At 41.2% G+C, this 18,951-nt stretch overlaps 1 protein-coding gene across 7 annotated transcripts in view; it reads right to left on the bottom strand.

Moving 5' to 3' along the window:
- The window catches only part of LOC118368668 (RAS guanyl-releasing protein 2-like), a 126,574-nt gene that overhangs the window by 22,078 nt on the left and 85,545 nt on the right, over positions 1–18,951 (bottom strand). The window contains exons 16-18 of one of the 7 annotated variants that reach the window (XM_052497149.1): positions 15,355–15,458; positions 14,994–15,039; positions 11,639–14,670 (exon numbers count right to left, since the gene is read on the bottom strand). The exons of 1 other annotated variant lie outside the window; for it this stretch is intronic. In XM_052497149.1, the coding sequence (XP_052353109.1) occupies positions 14,642–14,670; positions 14,994–15,039; positions 15,355–15,458 (179 nt within the window). In that variant the 3' untranslated portion in view covers positions 11,639–14,641. Of the gene's footprint in view, positions 1–11,638; positions 15,040–15,354; positions 15,459–18,951 lie in introns of those variants that run through there. 5 more of the 7 variants (XM_052497150.1, XR_008093200.1, XR_008093201.1 and 2 more) reach the window with 5 other exon arrangements.

Here is an 18,951-nt window from a genome sequence, read left to right as displayed (position 1 = left end):
ATTAAAAAAATTCGAATTTTGCTACATAAGACCGAATCCAGGTGGTGAGTCACATTTATTTTATTAGTATGTCTGCCTGCATAGCTCTTAGGTTCCCTTCCGTCTACATGTAGTGATATGCAAGAGCGAAAGCCATATAAATGCTAAAAACATCACATTGATTTTCCCTGGATTTGTAGCCCCCCCGACCTGACACATCAATCTCATTAACAAGTAAACGGTGTGCGTGTACGTATGCGATACTGAGCCAAACAATGAAAGATGTAAATTCAAACTGTCTCCAGTACAACAACAAAAAAATGCAGTGAAGTGAATCATTCATCCATCTGTGATCGGTCTTCATTTGAGCAGTAAAACATGAAATGGGCCATAAACACAGACACACACACTCGGAGGTAGAGGTCGATTTGGTTACACAAACACATCAAGCTTAACAACGTAAGAGAACAAAAGGGTCCTTTAAAGAGGGCCACTCTAAAGACTGTAACAATTGAGCACCTCATCCTTTATTTAGGTGGTGTGAATGGGTATTGGGATCAGAGATGGTGTGTGGCTCTAGAAGCACAAAACTGTATTAAGCCTATTGTGAAGTCTCGGTCAGTTACAGTATAAGATCAGTGTCAAAACCGTTGTACCTATAACTTTGATCGGACTTTAAGTGCCATTGGCTATTATGGACAGACCCAAGTTAGTCTACGAATAGGATCCTGAGTTTATCCAGTGTTTTTTATTTCTTCATTTAGTCAGGACCCAGCTATAATGATCAGGTATTTGTTGATGATATGTGCAGATTAGAGATGTCACTAAATATTATTTTTGGATGGATTCCAAGACACAACCTAGGCTTTACTGCTTCATCGCTTATCCCTGATCTCCATTGTCCGTCCTCGGACACATTTTGGCCTCCCTTCCCCTCGGTCCAGCTGTAGACTGATGTGTCCCTGCCCTCATAAGCCAGTTTAATCAGCATGAGAGGTCCCCTCACATCGGTAACTCTAACCACTAATGTGTCTCCTCCCTCCTTCCTCATTACCTTCCCCTATCACTCCTCTATCCGTCCCCTATCACTCCTCCACTACCTGCAGCCATGATCAATTCCTCTATCATTTAGGACCAGATCAATCAACCCCTCCCTCCCTCCTCCCTCATCCCCAACTTCAACATCACCCTATTTCCATCACACCACATTGGCATCGTCAATTAGTCATATCGCCCTGGGTGCTGAGTGCAGTGGAAAATAAATTGGTTTAGTGACTGATTTGAGTTCAGATCTAATGCCAAGCTGATGTTGGATCATGCCCAATGGTCTGGGTTTGCATTTTTGGGACTATACCATTGGTTCCATTGTGCCATGACATTTCAATCAAGTGCAGCTAAAGTATTGGAAAGAAAACAAATAGTATTTATTTGATTCATAATGTACCTACATAAAAATAAATACTGTAGTATACTATGGTATAAATACTACAGTAATCGTTGTAGTGTTTTTGCAGACTTTACTGTAGTAGTCACTGTAGTATACTGTAGTATTTACAGTTAACTTCAGTATCAATAAAAGTAAAAGAAAACTGTCTATATGCTATAGTAATAATGTAGTGTTTTTGCAGACTATGGTATTTACTGTTGAGTGTGTTGAGATGGTTGAGTGCGGTCTTAGTGCCAGCATTGGTCTGTGGTGGTAAATAGACGGCTACGAATAATATAGTGTGGTAGATAATATTGGTAGATAGTGTGGTCTACAGAGTATCATAAGGTACTCTACCTCAGGCGAGCAATACCTTGAGACTTCTTTAATATTAGACATCGCGCACCAGCTGTTATTGACAAATAGATACACACACACCCATTTACATTACATTTACATTTAAGTATTACCAGACGTATCTTATTCTCAGTTCTGCCGGTGCATGGAAAATCCCGCCAGCTCTATATTATCTGTGTCATCGTTCAGCCACGACTCGGTGAAACATAAAATATTACAGTTTTTAATGTCCCGTTTGTAGGGTAATCGTAATCGTAGGTCATCAATGTTATTTTCCAATGATTGCACGTTAGCCAGTAGAACGGACGACAGTGGGAGTTTACTCGCTCGCCTACAGATTCTCAGAAGTCAGCGCCCCCTTTTCCTCCGTCTTTTCTTCACGCAAATGACGGGGATTTGGGCCTGTTCCCGGGAAAGCAGTATATCCCTCTCGTCGGACTCGTTACAGGAAAAAGTTTCTTCCAGTTCGAGGTGAGTAGTCGCTGTTCTGATGTCCAGAAGTTATTTTCTATCATAAGAAATAAGAAACGGTAGCAGCAACATTATGTACAAAATAAGTAAAATAATAAGTTACAAACAACACAAAACAACTAACAAAATAGCATAGTTGGTTAGGAGCATGTAAAACGTCAGCTATCCTCTTCAGCGCCATCTTACGCTTTGTGACACCGTCTGGGATTTATTGAGAATTCAAGGCACACTTAACCAGCATGGCTACAACAGCATTCTGCAGCAATACGCCATCCCATCTGATTTGGGCTTAGTTTGGACTATCATTTGTTTTTCAACAGGACAATGACCCAACACACCTCCAGGCTGTGTAAAGGCTATTTGACCAAGAAGGACAGCGATGGAGCGCTGCATCAGATGACCTGGCCTCCACAATCCCACGACCTCAACCCAATTGAGATGGTTTCGGAGGAGTCGGACTGCAGAGTGAAGGAAAAGCAGCCAGCAAGTGCATAGCAGATGTGGGAACTCCTTCAAGACTGATAGAAAAGCGTTGCAGGTGAAGCTGGTTGAGAGAATGCCAAGAGTTGTCATCAAGGCAAAGGGTGGCTATTTGAAGAATCTCAAAAATAAAATGTATTTTTGATTTGTTTAACACTTTGTTGGTTACTATATGATGCCATATGTGTTATTTCATAGTTTTGATGTCTTAACTATTGTTCTATAATGTAGAAAATAGTAAAAATATAGAAAAACCCTTCAATGAGTAGGTGTTCTAAAACTTTTGACCATTAGTGTATACTACAACATTGAGGGATAATTGAGGGATAATGTAGTATAGTATTATACAGTATACTACATTTTACTATAGACTTCTATAGTAAGTACTGTAGCTAGTATTCTATAGTAAACTGTAGTATTTCTTCAAGTGGATAGTGGAATAGGTTTGGCAACTGACTTGAGGTCAGATCTAATGCCAGTTAACATTTATATTTATTTATTTTTTTTATTTTTATTTTACCTTTATTTTACTAGGCAAGTCAGTTAAGAACAAATTCTTATTTTCAATGACGGCCTAGGAACAGTGGGTTAACTGCCTGTTCAGGGGCAGAACGACAGATTTGTACAGTGTCAGCTCGGGGGTTTGAACTTGCAACCTTCCGGTTACTAGTCCAATGCTCTCACCACTAGGCTACCCTGCCTTCTGCTGTAAAGTTGATGGAGATAAAGAAATTAAATTGGTTATTTCATCAATATTGAGGTCTTTGAAGGGACAACAATACTATGTATTGTTTACCGTAAGTGGCACCATTGGGTAGCCAGTGTTTCTGCCACAGAACCCCAGGAATAATAACATCTCTGTTCGGAAAGGAAGCCATTGTAGAAAGAACAGAGTGATGGAGAAATGAAAGGAAGTCCGTTATTTTTTCTGCACCAGCGTAGGGCCGGTTACAATTAGTATGTTAATTAACCCCTCTGTTTTGATCAACCGCAATCATGGTAGAGTGATAATGACCACCACACAGGGTTAGAACTCATTACTCACTGCTTGGCAACCGTTAGCACGTTAGCATTCTGCTAAGCAACTGATCCCTCTGATATGCAGTGCAGACATGATTGTTTTTTAAATATTAAAGGCGCTAAAGGTTGAATTGGACTGCTCTTGGCCAATTATGTGAATTTCACAGCTGATATACGATGTAGCTCAATTTACTACAAAGGGGTTGCAACAGTTGTGTAGCTAATGAGTTATCACACAATTACAAAAGTGAACACACTGAGAATACGAAAACTCTACCCAAATTGCACCTGCAGCATTGCCTTAATTACACACAAATGAACAATTGAATTACAGCTAATGTTATTTATTATAGTCACATTCCAAAAACGTTATAAAAAGCCCAATGCTCCATTTGGTCAAGCCTGGTAATTGCTACGGCTCCGGGTAGAACATGCCCTTCGGTACATACATCTAGAATCCGTCTCTACCAACTAAATCCTAACCTGAACCATTCAGTGAAAACTCAAAACTGACTTCAGATCCGTGTCTAGGTCCTAGAGGGGTCATCATACCAAACGTAACATATCAACATAATTTAAGTGTCCCGGATTTAAGTTTACTATGTTACGTCTAGTCTATGAGACCAGGCTGCCTAGAGAAGCAACTTCATCCTATTCCCATACCAACAAAGAGTTATGGCATACTGGAGGATTGTCCAACTGGTGCTCTCTACCCTCGTCCTTCCTCCTTCCATCCCTCTGCAGTGGCGAGAGACTAAGAGAGGAAATGCCTGGAATTTAATTATTAATGTCTGTCTCCTGAAAGCACTGTAAAACATCCCTGTCGAGCTCCCGGAGGTGAGCACCGAGCTTCAAAGCAATTAACGCTGGGCTATGAGAGCAGAGAGAGAGAGAGAGAAGGGGCCAGCCATTGGCCGAACTCTGGCCTGCTCATTCATACCAATCATACACTCCAGCCCAGCCTTCTCACTGGTAGGGCAGTGGGACCTCAGAGACCTCCCCAAGTCAGGGACTCCTAGCCTGGGATTACACCTCCTATGAAACAGGGTCTTTGGAGGAAACCCTACAGAGGCTCCATGGAACCACAAGGTCCAAAGTGGAAGTGGTAATCCCTTTCCGAGGCTGGCTTCTGTTGGTAAGCTACTTTTGTAGATTGGAGTGGTAGTCTCATGGTATTGTACAGAGGCATGGGCAAGAAAACATATCTAATATTAGGTTGAAGAATGGATAGGTCAGGTTTATTTGACCAATGCATTTTCCCCATGTCAAATACACTGAGTGTACAACACATTAAGAATACCTGCCCTTTACCCGACTTAGACTGACTGACCAGGTGAATCCAGGTGAAAGCAAGGATCCCCTATTGATGTCACTTGTTGAATCCACTTCAATTAGTGTGAATGAAGGGGAGGAGATACGTTAAATAATGATGTTCAAGCCTTGAGGCAATTGAGGCATGGATTGTGGATGTGTGCCATTCTGAGGGTGAATTGGCAAGACAAATGATTTAAGTGCCTTTGAACGGTGTATGGTAGTAGGTGCCAGGCTCACTGGTTTGTGTCAAGAACTGCAACGCTGCTGGGGTTTTCCCTGTGTGTATCAACCATGGTCCACCACAAAAAGGGCATCCAGCCAACTTGACACAACTGTGGGTAGCATTGGAGTCAACTTGGGTCAGCACCCCTGTGGAACGCTTTCAACGTCTTGTAGAGCCCGTGCTTCAATGAATTGAGGCTGTTCTGAGGGCGAAAGGGGAGGGTGCAACTCGATATTAGGAAGATGTTCCTAATGTTTGTTTTACTCAGTGTACAAACCGTTAATGGCTATTCTGCTAGTGTAGCTAAAGACCCTATAAACCTACAGGAACAAACGTAATGTTTAAATCCATCCGTTGGAGGTGTTAGCTTGGCGTCATAAACAGAGCCTAAGTGGTCTTTAATGAACCCATGATTTTACATGTCTCCCAGGCATTTGTCCATTACACTTCTAAAGAGGATTTGCACTTTAGCTCTGTGGGCTAATACATGTAAATGAGGTGAACACTAGTATATGATCGTAGCATAACAAAGGGTTCGTTTGAAATCCCTGTCAACACGACGCCTCGACGACGTTGATGTTAGTGCCTCCAAACACACGTTACATGAATATAATCGTGCGCCCAGAGAGAGGGACGAAGGGGGACAAAGAGTGTGTAAGAGGCAGTTTGGGGGAAAGACTTTGACAGAGAAACAGACGGGGGGTGGGGGCGATTATCCTAAGGTTGAGTCTGATCTGATGAGAAGATAAAGCAAACTTATGAAAATTCATCGTCTTCAACTTGAGGCATTAAGGCGTATTAGTTCCACTGCTTTGGCGTTCTGTATCCGCTGTCAAGGTGGGTTATGCAACTAAACATGCAGAGACACGGTGACTATTTTTGGGCAAGAAGGTTGTGTTTTCTTTCTTCAGTTCAAATAGGCAAGAAGCAAGTTGAAATTGTGGCGCCAACTAAAGAAGAGAAGAGAAGGAACAGATTGGGGAAAAGAGAGAACAGGAAACAATGGAGGAGGAGAAAAGGAAGTGAGGAATAAAAACTGAGGAAAGTAGGAAACAGGGAGAGAAAATTAAAAAGAGAAGAGAGAAGAGGCAATAGAGGAGGAAAGGGGAGGGAACAATAAAGGAGGAAAGACAGAGAGATGGAATGGAGGAGAAGAAAATAGAGAAATTAAGGAGGAAACATCTTCAGACAGACTTCATCACTGTCTCCCTTCACAGTGGTGTAAAGTATCTAAGTAAAAACAAGAAAATGGTGCCGCCTGGTTTGCTTAATATAAGGAATTTGAAGTGATTTATACTTTTGCTTTTACTTTTGATACTTAAGTATATTTTAGCAATTACATGTACTTTTGATACTTAAGTATGTTTAAAACCAGATACTTTTAGACTTTCATTTAAGTAGTATTTTACTGGGTGACTTTCACTTTTCCTTGTCATTTTCTATTAAGGTATATTTACTTTTACTCAATTTTGACAACTGGGTACGTTTTACAACTCTGTCCCTGACGTTCCCACTCAATCCATGCCAGTGGCAAGACACTCGGCTGTTTTGTGGTCTGCAGATTCGTTTTTCAGCATTGTACAATACAGGTTATAAACTCTGTGATGTTGTAAGAAGAGGCCTTGGATGTGTTCATTAGCCTCAGATCGTAGCTAAACATTTGGTCTGTTGCAAAACGCTTTGGTACAGAAACCGTTTACTTCAAACTGAAACCTTTTTGCAACGAAAACAATATTTTCAATTGGAGAACTCGGGTAGGTCCCTCCCCGTTTCGTTCCGTTTGATTCTGTGCAACAGGCCAACGTTTTTATACAGTCTGCAATTAATGAATAGGCCTACACCCCTTGTCTTTGTTTAGTGAATTAATTAAGACTGGTTTCTGAGACAGACAGAAAGCTCAGAGGTGAGATTCCTTCAGAAGTTGATCATTGTGGAGGGGGAATCATGATAAATCCTTTATTGCTTTTAATGACCCATTTATTTTTGGTTGTTGCATCCACTTGCTATATCCTCAAATTACAGTTTGCATGAGCTCATGAGATATCATTGAGCTGGTAAAGGCCTATGTAATAAAATGCACTTGAGGTACACGCTTTGCGACCCTCATCCTCCTCTCCCAGTCTACATGATATGAGGCTAAGTATATAACACAGGCCTAAGACCCCTCATCCCGTCATCCTCACTCTCAGATACAAAACAGAGAGGACAGCAGGGCCATAAGGAACCATAAACAAATTGGGAATACGTTATTTACATTTTTTTTTTAAATCCTCTCTTTCCCGGGAGCTTTGACAACAGGCCCGGGCCGGGCGGATTGCGCCAGCCTTCCCTGGAGCGCTGCTGTAAATAGATAAATCAGAGGCGTGCTATCGCTGATCCCTCGGTCGCGAGATCCAATCTACCGGCCCATCACTCAAACGCACAGCGCATGCAGCGAGCCGTGAGCCTCTCCTCCTCGCCTCCCTCCGATCCTGCGGCTTGAGGAATCTTAAATATGTGTCCTGTCCCGGTTGCCGATGCAGAGTCATTGATTATGTGTCAATCCCGGCCAGCCACTGACGGTCGATGCGGTATCAGTGACGGTTTTCTCTCGACTTGAACCCACCAACCCTGCTAAATTAGACGTTTTTAGGGAAGAAGAAGACATGGAGATATGAGGGGAGGAGGAGTGTGTGTGTGTGTGTGTGTGTTGTTTGGAGAGATAGGGATCATATAGGATAGTCCTAGGACCCTCTGGGTATCTGGAGCAAAAATAAATATTAGAAAGGAACACTAATTCCCTTTTATAATAACGATTCTAGCAGACTAGCGCCCTACAATGAGAAGCAGTGTCTCTGTCTAAATATACTGTCTGGATTTGGCTTTCAAACGCAGACATGATAAGAAGCTACTATCATTAAGAGATTACCATCTAAGGCGGTACCAACTTCATAACTATTTTTCCCAGGTCAGGTCTCTAATCATAGGGACTCGGTGTAAAGTCATTAAATACACACACCCTGGAAAGTGTGGGGCATACAAGCTATTCAGTATCCAGTGTGTTATAAAGAGACAGAGAGGGCAAATACATATTCAGTCCATGCCACTCAAGCCCCCCTCTCTCTCTCTCTCTCTCGCCAAACAAATAAAGACACTCATATGTCACTACAGAGGAAGGGTGTGAGAATAAATGGTAGACAATGATAACAGCAGGAGAAATATGTTTGTTCAGTGTTAAGATTGAATGGCTTGACACTCAGCAGACCTTTAAGTTCAATGATAACCAACGGACACAATAATGACTGAGTGTGTGTGTGTGTGTGTGTGTGTGTGTGTGTGTGTGTGTGTGTGTGTGTGTGTGTGTGTGTGTGTGTGTGTGTGTGTGTGTGCATCATAATAATAATACTAATAATAATAAACAATAATAAATGGGAGATATATATAGGACCTAAATTCGTTGAAACAAATAAACAAAAAAACGCCAGACGAGACAAAAACATGAAACAAAGTGAAGGGGGTAGGGATCAAGGGAAGGAGTGTGACGTGTCAGTGTATGAGTGTGCGAGCGAGCAGACGTTGCCAGTGTGTGTGTGTGATTCCGGACTCTGACATTACTCGTTCTGATATTTATGAATTCCTTTCTATTTACTTTTTGGATTATGTGCGTATTGTGTTTGTATATGCTACTGTAGGTATTATTACTGCACTGTTGGAGCTAAAAACACAAAGCATTTCGCTGCACCTGCGATAACATCTGCAAATCTGCATATGCGGCCAAAAAACGTTGATTACATTTTCAAAGTTTGTGTGTGTGTGTGGGGGGGAGTAGCGGGCTATGTGTAGGCCATGGTGAAGAGTTGAGCGTGCATATGTGAGAGAGCAAGTTTGTAAAACAAAGTTACTGATTTCATGAATACAAAACGTTTATTAAGTTGTTTATAGGGATTCTACCCTTTCCTCATGACAGAAAATGTTTTATATACATTTCCGCTCTGTGAAATGCTCTTGCTCCCCAATGACGGTGCCCTGGAGTGACTGCTTATCGCTTTAACAGCTCAATACCGTCATCAAGTGGTCTATATTATGGTACTAGTGGTGCTGCCTGAGCAGCTCATATTGATGTGGGTACATATACGTTTCATTCTCACTAGGGGGCAGTGTAATCTCTGTAAATACACTATGTGTTTTCATCACTTTCCAAAGAGAAAAAAACTCTGTTCGCTATGCTCTCAAGCTGTTTGTTGAGTCGACATTAAAATCAATAATGTTCATTATTTCAAAATGAGAAACATGAGAACCCTACTACTCTAACAATGTCAATATTATTTACACCTGTATACAGGCTACATGAAATCAAACCTGTCACTCACTCATGTACTCAATTTTATCCATAGCCATGGCAACCCACACAGCCTACACTTGAAGGTATTTTTCATGAATAACTACCTAATATTCTGATGGAATGTTGGGTCAAATACTTGAGTATTTTGAGATGCGCTGGAATATTCCAATGTTTCCATAATGGGCGAACTAAATCAAGTCCAGCTTAAGCATTTGACCCAGGTCTAAAGTGCACTGCACATCAAAATAGGGCCAATAAGGTATTCATATTAGGACAGCCTCAACTCCCGTTAAGACTAACATGCTGACCACACCGCTCGCGAAGCATGGGCGAGGGTTGCAAAATAAATGTACACATACATGTTATTCAATAATTACATCCAAACAGCTAGCGCGCGACACCAAACATCAGCATAGCCAAGCGCTAATATAACTTTGTTCAATTTTTAAAGTGTGGTGCGCTGCAAGTCCCGCCTCTCCTATCTCCTCATTGTTTTTTAGGAGCATATACCCACGTGGGTGACTGAAAGATGAACTCCAGTCCAGTTGGGGTGGTAAAGCACCTTAAAGATGGTTGCCAACCCCCATATAAAGTCCACAGAAGAAGAAAAAGACCGGAGAGGCGAAGAGGCGCGATTACTAGAAACCTTGTGGATTGATTGTCGGAGTAGAGAAACACACTATTTTATGTGATTCAAAATGGGTCAAAATTCTACAAAGATCCAGAAAAAAAGGGCCTTGTGCATTTCAGGTAAAATATCAACCCAATGTTTATATCCAAGAACAAATAAGCTAGCAACAGCAAGCCAGCTAGCTAAATGTCCATGAATGTTTTATGTGTTTCGACCTGTCCCCAAATGAATATAGTTGGTTGAGAGTTCGTTCTGATATTTCAACCTGCATGTTCCGATCGCATCTGGTGTGGATGGACAAAAATCAACATGCGCAATATGGCACCGCGTGTGCCCGGTCTAGAAAGCATGCATGGCTGTCCTAATATGGAGGCCAAAGTCCTAAAACATGGTAGCCTGAATATCAACTGGGCTTATTACTTACCTTTGCTTGTTCTATTGAACCAGTCTTCTCAAAGAGCTTCGAATTCTTTCACATCAAGGTCGCCGGGGGAAATTGGCTAACAACGAAAGGCTATTTCCTGCAGCCTTCATTACAACGTAATTAGCCGTGGCGCTATTAGATTTCCTTCATTTCAGACTATTGAGATCAATATCACTCAGGGCCACATCTAAATGACTGTGATCAGGGTTTTATGTAGCTGAGTGGAAAGTAACAATAACGGGCCTAGTCCCAGTTGTTCTGGTAGACTTCCGTGAGTTAGAAAGTAGAAAAAGGGCTTAATTGCTTAAATCTCTCACGATCCCTTTACGTATCTAAGCATTGGAAGGAAAACAAAACGTCTAACTACTGTGCTTGGTTTCTCTTCAGACTTTTTAACCTTTGTTTTGTCTGACAAAATCACAACAGCAGCGCCGTGATGTAATCAGATCACTATATAACTTACGGCATGCGTTTGTAAGAGTTGAGTCTAGGTGTCGAAGCAGGTGTGTGTGTGTGTGTGTGTAAGGCCAGTACAACCATCTGTTCCGACAGTCCTTTAACAACTCTGCTGATGTAATTACACCCAGCTAAGAAAATAAGTGAAACCTCCCCACTCAATCAATAAAGAAACGCACTCACACAGATCCCCGATAGCGCAAGGTGAAGAGAACTCTCTTCTCATCCCACATGAGTGTTTAGAAATAGGAAATATAATAGCATTGGAATGGAATTTAAGCCCGTGTAAAGATGAATATAGCTACAAAAGAAATCAATGCTCTATTGGACCAACATGTGAGATGAAAACAGAGCATTCAAATAGCTGTTGACTTAATTTCTTGGGTAATTAGAGAATACATTGAATCTGGCTGTGTAAGAATTCCAATACTGGGCATCGTATCTCGATAGTACAATATGGTAGGAAATGTGTTTTGGATCTGAACTTTCGACAAGAATTATGTTTGAGTCCCAACACACACACACACACACACACAGAACGAGACAATGCTTTATTGGGTAGCAGTGCTGCTAGTCATGTTGTAAATCCTTATTTAAAACATAGTATAGCGATGCATTCCGCATTTAACACTTAAGAAAAAGCTGATATATATCCAAATAATTACTTACATGATATCAGTTTAAAGTGTTCATTCGTTCACTTACGGTAACAATGGAGAACCTTGTCCAGGACAGACTGACAAGGGCAGGTTGGAAGTTTGGTTTTGTGGAAAGAAGCAGGATATACTATTCAGTATTAATGAAAGCCATTCAGAGGAAGAACTTCATTCAAAGGTACAAAGCAGCCGACAATGGGGGACTCAAACTCGTATTCCTCAGAGGGTATGAGTCATAATACCCAGAAAACCTAGCAGTCAAACAGGTTAATGGTTCCAATTGTTTTTCCACCATTCATTTTTCCCCAAAGGGTATTTTAAAAACACTTCAAATAAGGTCTGTGTTTCGTGTCGGCTTACCCTGGCGTGACGTTTTGACAACCGTGTAAATCTCTCTAGGACAAGGTGACTTTTATAAAAAAATATTAACCTGTATTTAATCCCCAAAAATGAAATGCTAATTAGCTGCTAATGTGGCTATCATAAAAGAACTACAAGGCCATGATGATCTGGACAAGACTGTCGCAAATCAAGGCAAAGGTATAAATCTCTGGATGAACTATCTAATGTCAGCTAACATTTAGTAATTAATACATTGGCTACATTTCTTTATGTGGACAATTCTGTGAACTGTCTTGTGTGAGTTTTAAATTGACTCTATACCTGTTAGCAAAGGTGTCAGCTAGAGATGACGTGCAGGAGCTTGAATGGATTTTTAGTTTTGCATGATGTCTACTTTGTCGCTAATTAGTATTTTTCAAATACGAGAGTAAATAGAGCCAAATATATTGACAAAAGTTACCTTGTCCAGGAGATATTTACACATCACACCAGGGTAAGCCTACACAAAACCTGACTCTTATTTGAAGCGTTTCTAAAATCCCCATTGGGAAAAATTGTATGGCGGAAAAACAAATTTCTCTGTTGACCGCTAGGTTTTATGGGTATTATGACACCTCCACTGTAGGGCTCTTATAGACCCCAAACTACTACATTTAGGACACTCGCCTATAGGATTTCATATTACCATAAAAAAAAGATATATATGCGTGCTACATAAAAATACACAGAAAAGACATTTGGCAAGAGTGGATCACCTCGTTGGAATCAGAAGCATATTTCATATCCTCCTAATGCCCAGCAATTCCTTTTTATCCACTCTTCATGGACATTCATTTTTGGTCCTTATCTCAGAGGCCATACATGTTAAAAACATTTAAAAGTTCATATTCTGTTAACTCAAACCCAAATAATGTAGTTGACTTGTCCTATACTCCGATGTAGCCAAAGCATAAATTGTAAAAAAAAAATAAAAAAATACAAAATAAAAAACACACTTCAAAAAATGTGTATCTCAAACAAAACTGTTTTTTTTTTTTTAAATGCATGTTATTTCCTCAGCGTATGATTGTCATACACCAGCGGAAGATGAGCTGGCCAATCAGCGATCTATGTTCATCATATTTTTTTGTTGTTGTTATGACCGGGTAAAATGGCCACACCATTTGAACACAAAAAAAGCTTATTTTAAACATACTTAATTACATTTTTTTTTTTTAAGGTAAACTATTTGACTCATATTGTAATTAATCATAGGTCACATTTCATACAAATCTGGAATCACAGGTCAGTTACTTTATGTGCTGTTCTACCTTTGAGAGGACGTTATGGGAGTTTCAATGATATCACATGCAACTTTCTCTCCTTGGTTAAAAAAAAAGAAGAAAATAAACAATAAGAGCGCGTTCATTAAAGTCCTCTGTAGTGGACATCAAAACTATGCTCTTCACTTACTGTACTGTTCCATATTTACTATCACCCGCTTATATCCACTACAGTGCACATCAAATAAACAATATTTGTTCAAATTATTTTCTTTGTACACCCCCACAAAACACCCCTTTTTCCATCCCTTTTTTTTTTTACTGGGTCTCAGAAGGATAAAATACAGGCTTTAACATGTCTCATAAAATAGAGTTCAAATCTCAGGACGATATATAATAGTCACTGTTTCAAACTACATCCAAAGTTACAGAGAGGAAAGGTACAGTGGCCCATGCACCGAGACAGACCATAATAACCACATACCATGCTTTACGCACCACAGTCAAATTACCATAGAACAGTCATTAATATTCAGGTAACAGGAGGGCGGGAAATACGTCAGCATTCAAATGATATTCAAATTCTGGACTTTTCCCACAGTCTATTCGGGTCGTTGATATTGTTGCTGTCGAGATAGATCCAAGTGAGATTCCCAATGCAGGAATGCAGTCAACAGTTAGATCGGGAGCTGAAACATTTCATCTCGGACATCGAACACATGGGTGTTTGAAATTTCTCTCATACCATTCACTAAAATCAACAAGATGACAAACGACTAAGACAAAAGCAAAGCTTTCTCAGAAAGACGGAAGTCCGGGTGGCATCTAGCCTATACATTCTTTCTTGGCAACAACAGCACCTCTTGTATTTTGGAGAGACATTTAGGTTAGTAATTTAGAAGAATGTACAGCTAAATGCACTGAAAACACAACACCACTGAAACTTGGAGGCAATAACATTACACTAACCCAATGACATCTCTACCCTGAAAATACAATTATGTGGATTTTTTTTCTATATTCAGTGCTTAAAACTATGTAAGAGATGAAAAAATGGGCCCATATCCAGAATCTAAAATGCAGATTTAACATAGAAAGATATTTTCGTCAAAAATCACATTCACTTGTTTAAAGGGAGTTGAGATACACAGAGGAAGAAGTGTTGAGTGCTTGAAGATATGCAGTTGCAGTTTTTGTCCACGATGTGACAGCATGTCTGTATCCTGTGTTGGGTTCAGTGCAATTTCTTCTCTCTCTCTGGAAGTCTCACCGGGGGTGTTCAGTCAGTGATGTGAAACACGCTGAACACTGCAGATAGAAATGGAATGAAGAGCTTACACCAGTCCCTCTTCTACACAATGAATTTCTATCCGAGACAGTCTGAACGTTGCATATAGAAATGGAATGAAAAGAGCAGACATGATTTTCTGTCAAAGAAGAGGAAATCGCGTCTGCTCTATTCATTACATTTCTACACGCAATGTTCAGACTCAGAAATCCATTACGTAGAGGAGATATGATTGTCGGTCATATAGAAGAGGGAATCGTGTCTGTTGACAGATGACAGATTGCACCCTTCTGAACAGACTCCAGCACTAAGGCCGCCATAGTAGGCTATGCTTCTGGCTCACATCTTCTGTTGTTTCCTCCCAGCTGTGTTAGGCTGAATGCAGACTTCTAGGAAAGTAATCAAAAGAGAAGAGTCATTCAATCTGACTACCGGTACTTAAACTCCAAATGATTGTTCATTGGAATCACATTAGGCAACTTAAGTCATTGGCTAGTGGGCCGACCATTTTAGTAATTACAGAACAGCTGAAGGTACAGTGCATTTGGAAAGTATTCAGTCCCCTTCACTTTTCCCACATTGTTATTTTACAGACTTTTTCTAGAAGGAATAAACATTTTAAAAATCTTCAATCTACCTCATGAAAAAGGGAAAACATTAGATTTTTTTTGCAAATGAACTAAAAATAAAAACACCTTACTTACATAAGTATTCAGACCCTTTGTTATGAGACATGAAATTGAGCTCAGGTGCATCCTGTTTCCATTGATCATCCTTGAGATGTTTCTACAACTTGATTGGAGTCCACCTGTGGTAAATTCAATTGATTGGACATGATTTGGAAAGACACACACCTGTCTATATCAGGTCCCACAGTTGGCAGTGCATGTCAGAGCAAAAACCAAGCCATGAGGTTGAAGGAATTGTCCGCAGAGCTCCGATACAGGATTGTGTCGAGGCACAGATCTGGGGAAAGGGTACTAAACAACTTCTGCATCATTGAAGGTCACCAAGCACACAGTGCCCTCCATCATTCTTAAATGGAAGAAGTTTGTAATCACCTAGACTCTTCCTAGAGCTGGCCGCCTGGCTAAACTGAGCAATCGGGGGAGAAGGGCCTTGGTCAGGGAGGTGGCCAAGAACCCGATGGTCACTCTGACAGAGCTCCAGAGTTCCTCTGTGGAGATGGGAGAACCTTCCAGAAGGACAACCATCTCTGCAGAACTTCACGAACCAGGCCGTTATGGTAGAGTGGCCAGACAGAAGTCACTCCTCAGTAAAAAGGTACACGACAGCCCACTTGGAGTTCGGTGCCTTTTTGGCTAAAGGACTCGGACTATGAGAAACAAGATCCTCTGGTCTGATGAAACCAAGATTGAACTCTTTGGCCTTAATGGCAAGTGTCACCTCTGGAGGAAACCAGGCTCATCTACCTAGGATAGGATAAGTAATCCTTCTCACCCCCCTTTTAAGATTTAGATGCACTATTGTAAAGTGACTGTTTCACTGGATGTTATAAGGTGAATGCACCAATTTGTAAGTCGCTCTGGATAAGAGCGTCTGCTAAATGACTTAAATGTAAATGTAAATGTCATCATCTGGCCAATACTACCCCTACAGTAATGCATGGTGGTGACAGCATCATGCTGTGGGGATGTTATTCAGCAGCAGGGCCTGGGAGACTAGTCAGGATCGAGGGAAAGAAGAACAGAGCAAAGTACAGAGAGATCCCTGATGAAAACCTGCTCTAGAGTGCTCAGGACCTCAAACTGGGGAGAAGGTTCAACTTTCAACAGGACAACGACCCTAAGCACACAGCCAAGTCAACGCAGGAGTGGCTTCGGGACAAGTCTCTTAATGTCCTTGAGTGGCCAAGCCAGAGCCCAGACTTGAACCCAATCTAACATCTCTGGAGAGACCTGAAAATAGCTGTGCAGTGACACTCCCCATCCAACCTGACAGAGCTTGAGTGGATCTGTACAGAAGACACTCCCCAAATACAGGTGTGCCAAGCTTGTAGCATCATACCGAAGAAGACTTGAGGCTGTAAACGCTGCCAAAAGGTGCTTCGAAAAAGTACTGAGTAAATGAGAGATCTTTTTTTTAAATTAACCCCTTTTTCTCCCCAATTTCGTGGTATCCAATTGTTAGTAGTTAATGTCGTGTCTCATCGCTACAACTCCAGTACGGGCTCGGGAGAGACGAAGGTCAAGAGCCATGCGTCCTCCGAAACACAACCCAACTAAGCCGCACTGCTTCTTAACACAGCGTGCATCCAACCCGGAAGCCAGCCGCACCAATGTGTCGGCGGAAACACCGTACACCTAGCAACCTGGTCAGTGTGCACTGCGACCGGCCCGCCACAGGAGTCGCTAGTGCGAGATGAGACAAGGATATCCCTACCGGCTAAACCCTCCCTAACCCGGAAGACGCTAGGCCAATTGTAGGTCGCCCCATGGACCTCCCGGTCACGGCCGACTGCGACAGCCTGGGCACGAACCCAGAGTCTCTGGTGGCACAGCTAGCACTGGAGAGATCTTCTTTTGATAGATAGATAGATAGAAGTCAGAATTTTACATACACCTTAGCCAAAAACATTGAAACTCAGTTTTCACAATTCCTGACATTTAATCCCAGTAAAAATGCTTAGGTCTTAGGTCAATTAGGATCACCACTTTATTTTAAGGATGTGAAATGTCAGAATAATAGTAGAGAATGGTTTATTTCAGCTTTTGTTTCTTTCATCACATTCTTTCATCACACAGTGGGGGTCAGAAGTTTACATGCACTCAATTAGTATTTGGTAGCATTGCCTTTAAATTGTTTAACTTGGGTCAAACGTGTCGGATAGCCTTCCACAAGCTTCCCACAACAAGTTGGGTGAATTTTGGCCCATTCCTCCTCACAGAGCTGGTGTAACAGTCAGGTTTGTAGGCCTCCTTGCTCGCACACGCTTTTTCAGTTCTGCCCACACATTTTCTATGGGATTGAGGTCAGATCTTTGTGATGGTCACCCCAATACCTTGACTTTGTTGTCCTTAAGCCATTTTGCCTCAACTTTGGAAGTATGCTTGGGGTCATTGTCCATTTGGAAGACCCATTTGCGACCAAGCTTCAACTTCCTGACTGATGTCTTGAGATGTTCCTTCAATATATCCACGTAATTGTCCTCCCCCATGATGCCATCTATTTTGTAAAGTGCACCAGTCTCTCCTGCAGCAAAGCACCTCCACAACATGATGCTGCCACTCCTGTGCTTCCTGGTTGGGATGGTGTTCTTCAGCTGCAAGCCTCCCCCTTTTTCCTCCAAACATAACAATGGTGATTATTGCCAAACAGTTGTATTTTTGTTTCATCAGACCAGAGGACATTTCTCCAAAAAGTACAATCTTTGTCCCCAAGTGCAGTTCCAAACCGTAGTCTGGCTTTTTAATGGCAGTTGTGGAGCAGTGGCTTCTTCCTCATATAGCAGCCTTTGAGGTTATGTCGATATAGGACTCGTTTTACTGTGGATATAGATACTTTTGTAACTGTTTCCTCCAGCCTCTTCACAAAGTCCTTTGCTGTTGTTCTGGGATTGATTTGCACTTTTCGCACCAAAGTACATTCATCTCTACGGGGACAGAACGTGTCTCCTTCCTGAGCGGTATGATGGCTGCGTGGTCCCATGGTGTTTATAGTTGCAGACTATTGTTTGTACAGATGAAAGTGGTACCTTCAGGCATTTGGAAATTTCTCCCAAGGATGAACCAGAAATCTGAAGGTCCATACATTTTCTTCTGAGGTCTTGGCTGATTGCTTTTGATTTTCCCATGATGTCAAGCAAAGAGACACTGAGTTTGAAGGTAGGCCTTGAAATACATCCACAGGTACACCTCCAATTGACTCAAATTATGTCAATTAGCCTATCATAATCTTCTAAAGCCATGACATCATTATCTGGAACAATTAGCCTATCATAATCTTCTAAAGCCATGACATCATTATCTGGAATTTTCCAAGCTGTTTAAAGGCACAGTCAACTTAGTGTATGTAAACTTCTGACCCACTGGAAAGGTGATACAGTGAATTATAAGTGAAATAAATCTGTCTGTAAACAGTTTGTTGGAAAAATGACTTTCATCGTGCACAAAGTAGATGTCCTAACCGACTTGCAAAAACTATAGTTTGTTAACAAGAAATTTGTGGAGTGGTTGAAAAATTTTAATGACTCCAACCTAAGTGCATGTAAACTTCAGACTTTATATAAATATAAAAACATTTGCTAAAATGTTTAAACCCATTTTTGCTTTGTCATTATA

The sequence above is a fragment of the Oncorhynchus keta genome, chromosome 35, assembly GCF_023373465.1.
Source record: "Oncorhynchus keta strain PuntledgeMale-10-30-2019 chromosome 35, Oket_V2, whole genome shotgun sequence".
Taxonomy (NCBI): Eukaryota; Metazoa; Chordata; class Actinopteri; order Salmoniformes; family Salmonidae; genus Oncorhynchus; species Oncorhynchus keta.
The sequence above is the reverse complement of the archived record's forward strand: the minus strand, read 5'-3'. Positions and strand labels throughout refer to the sequence as shown.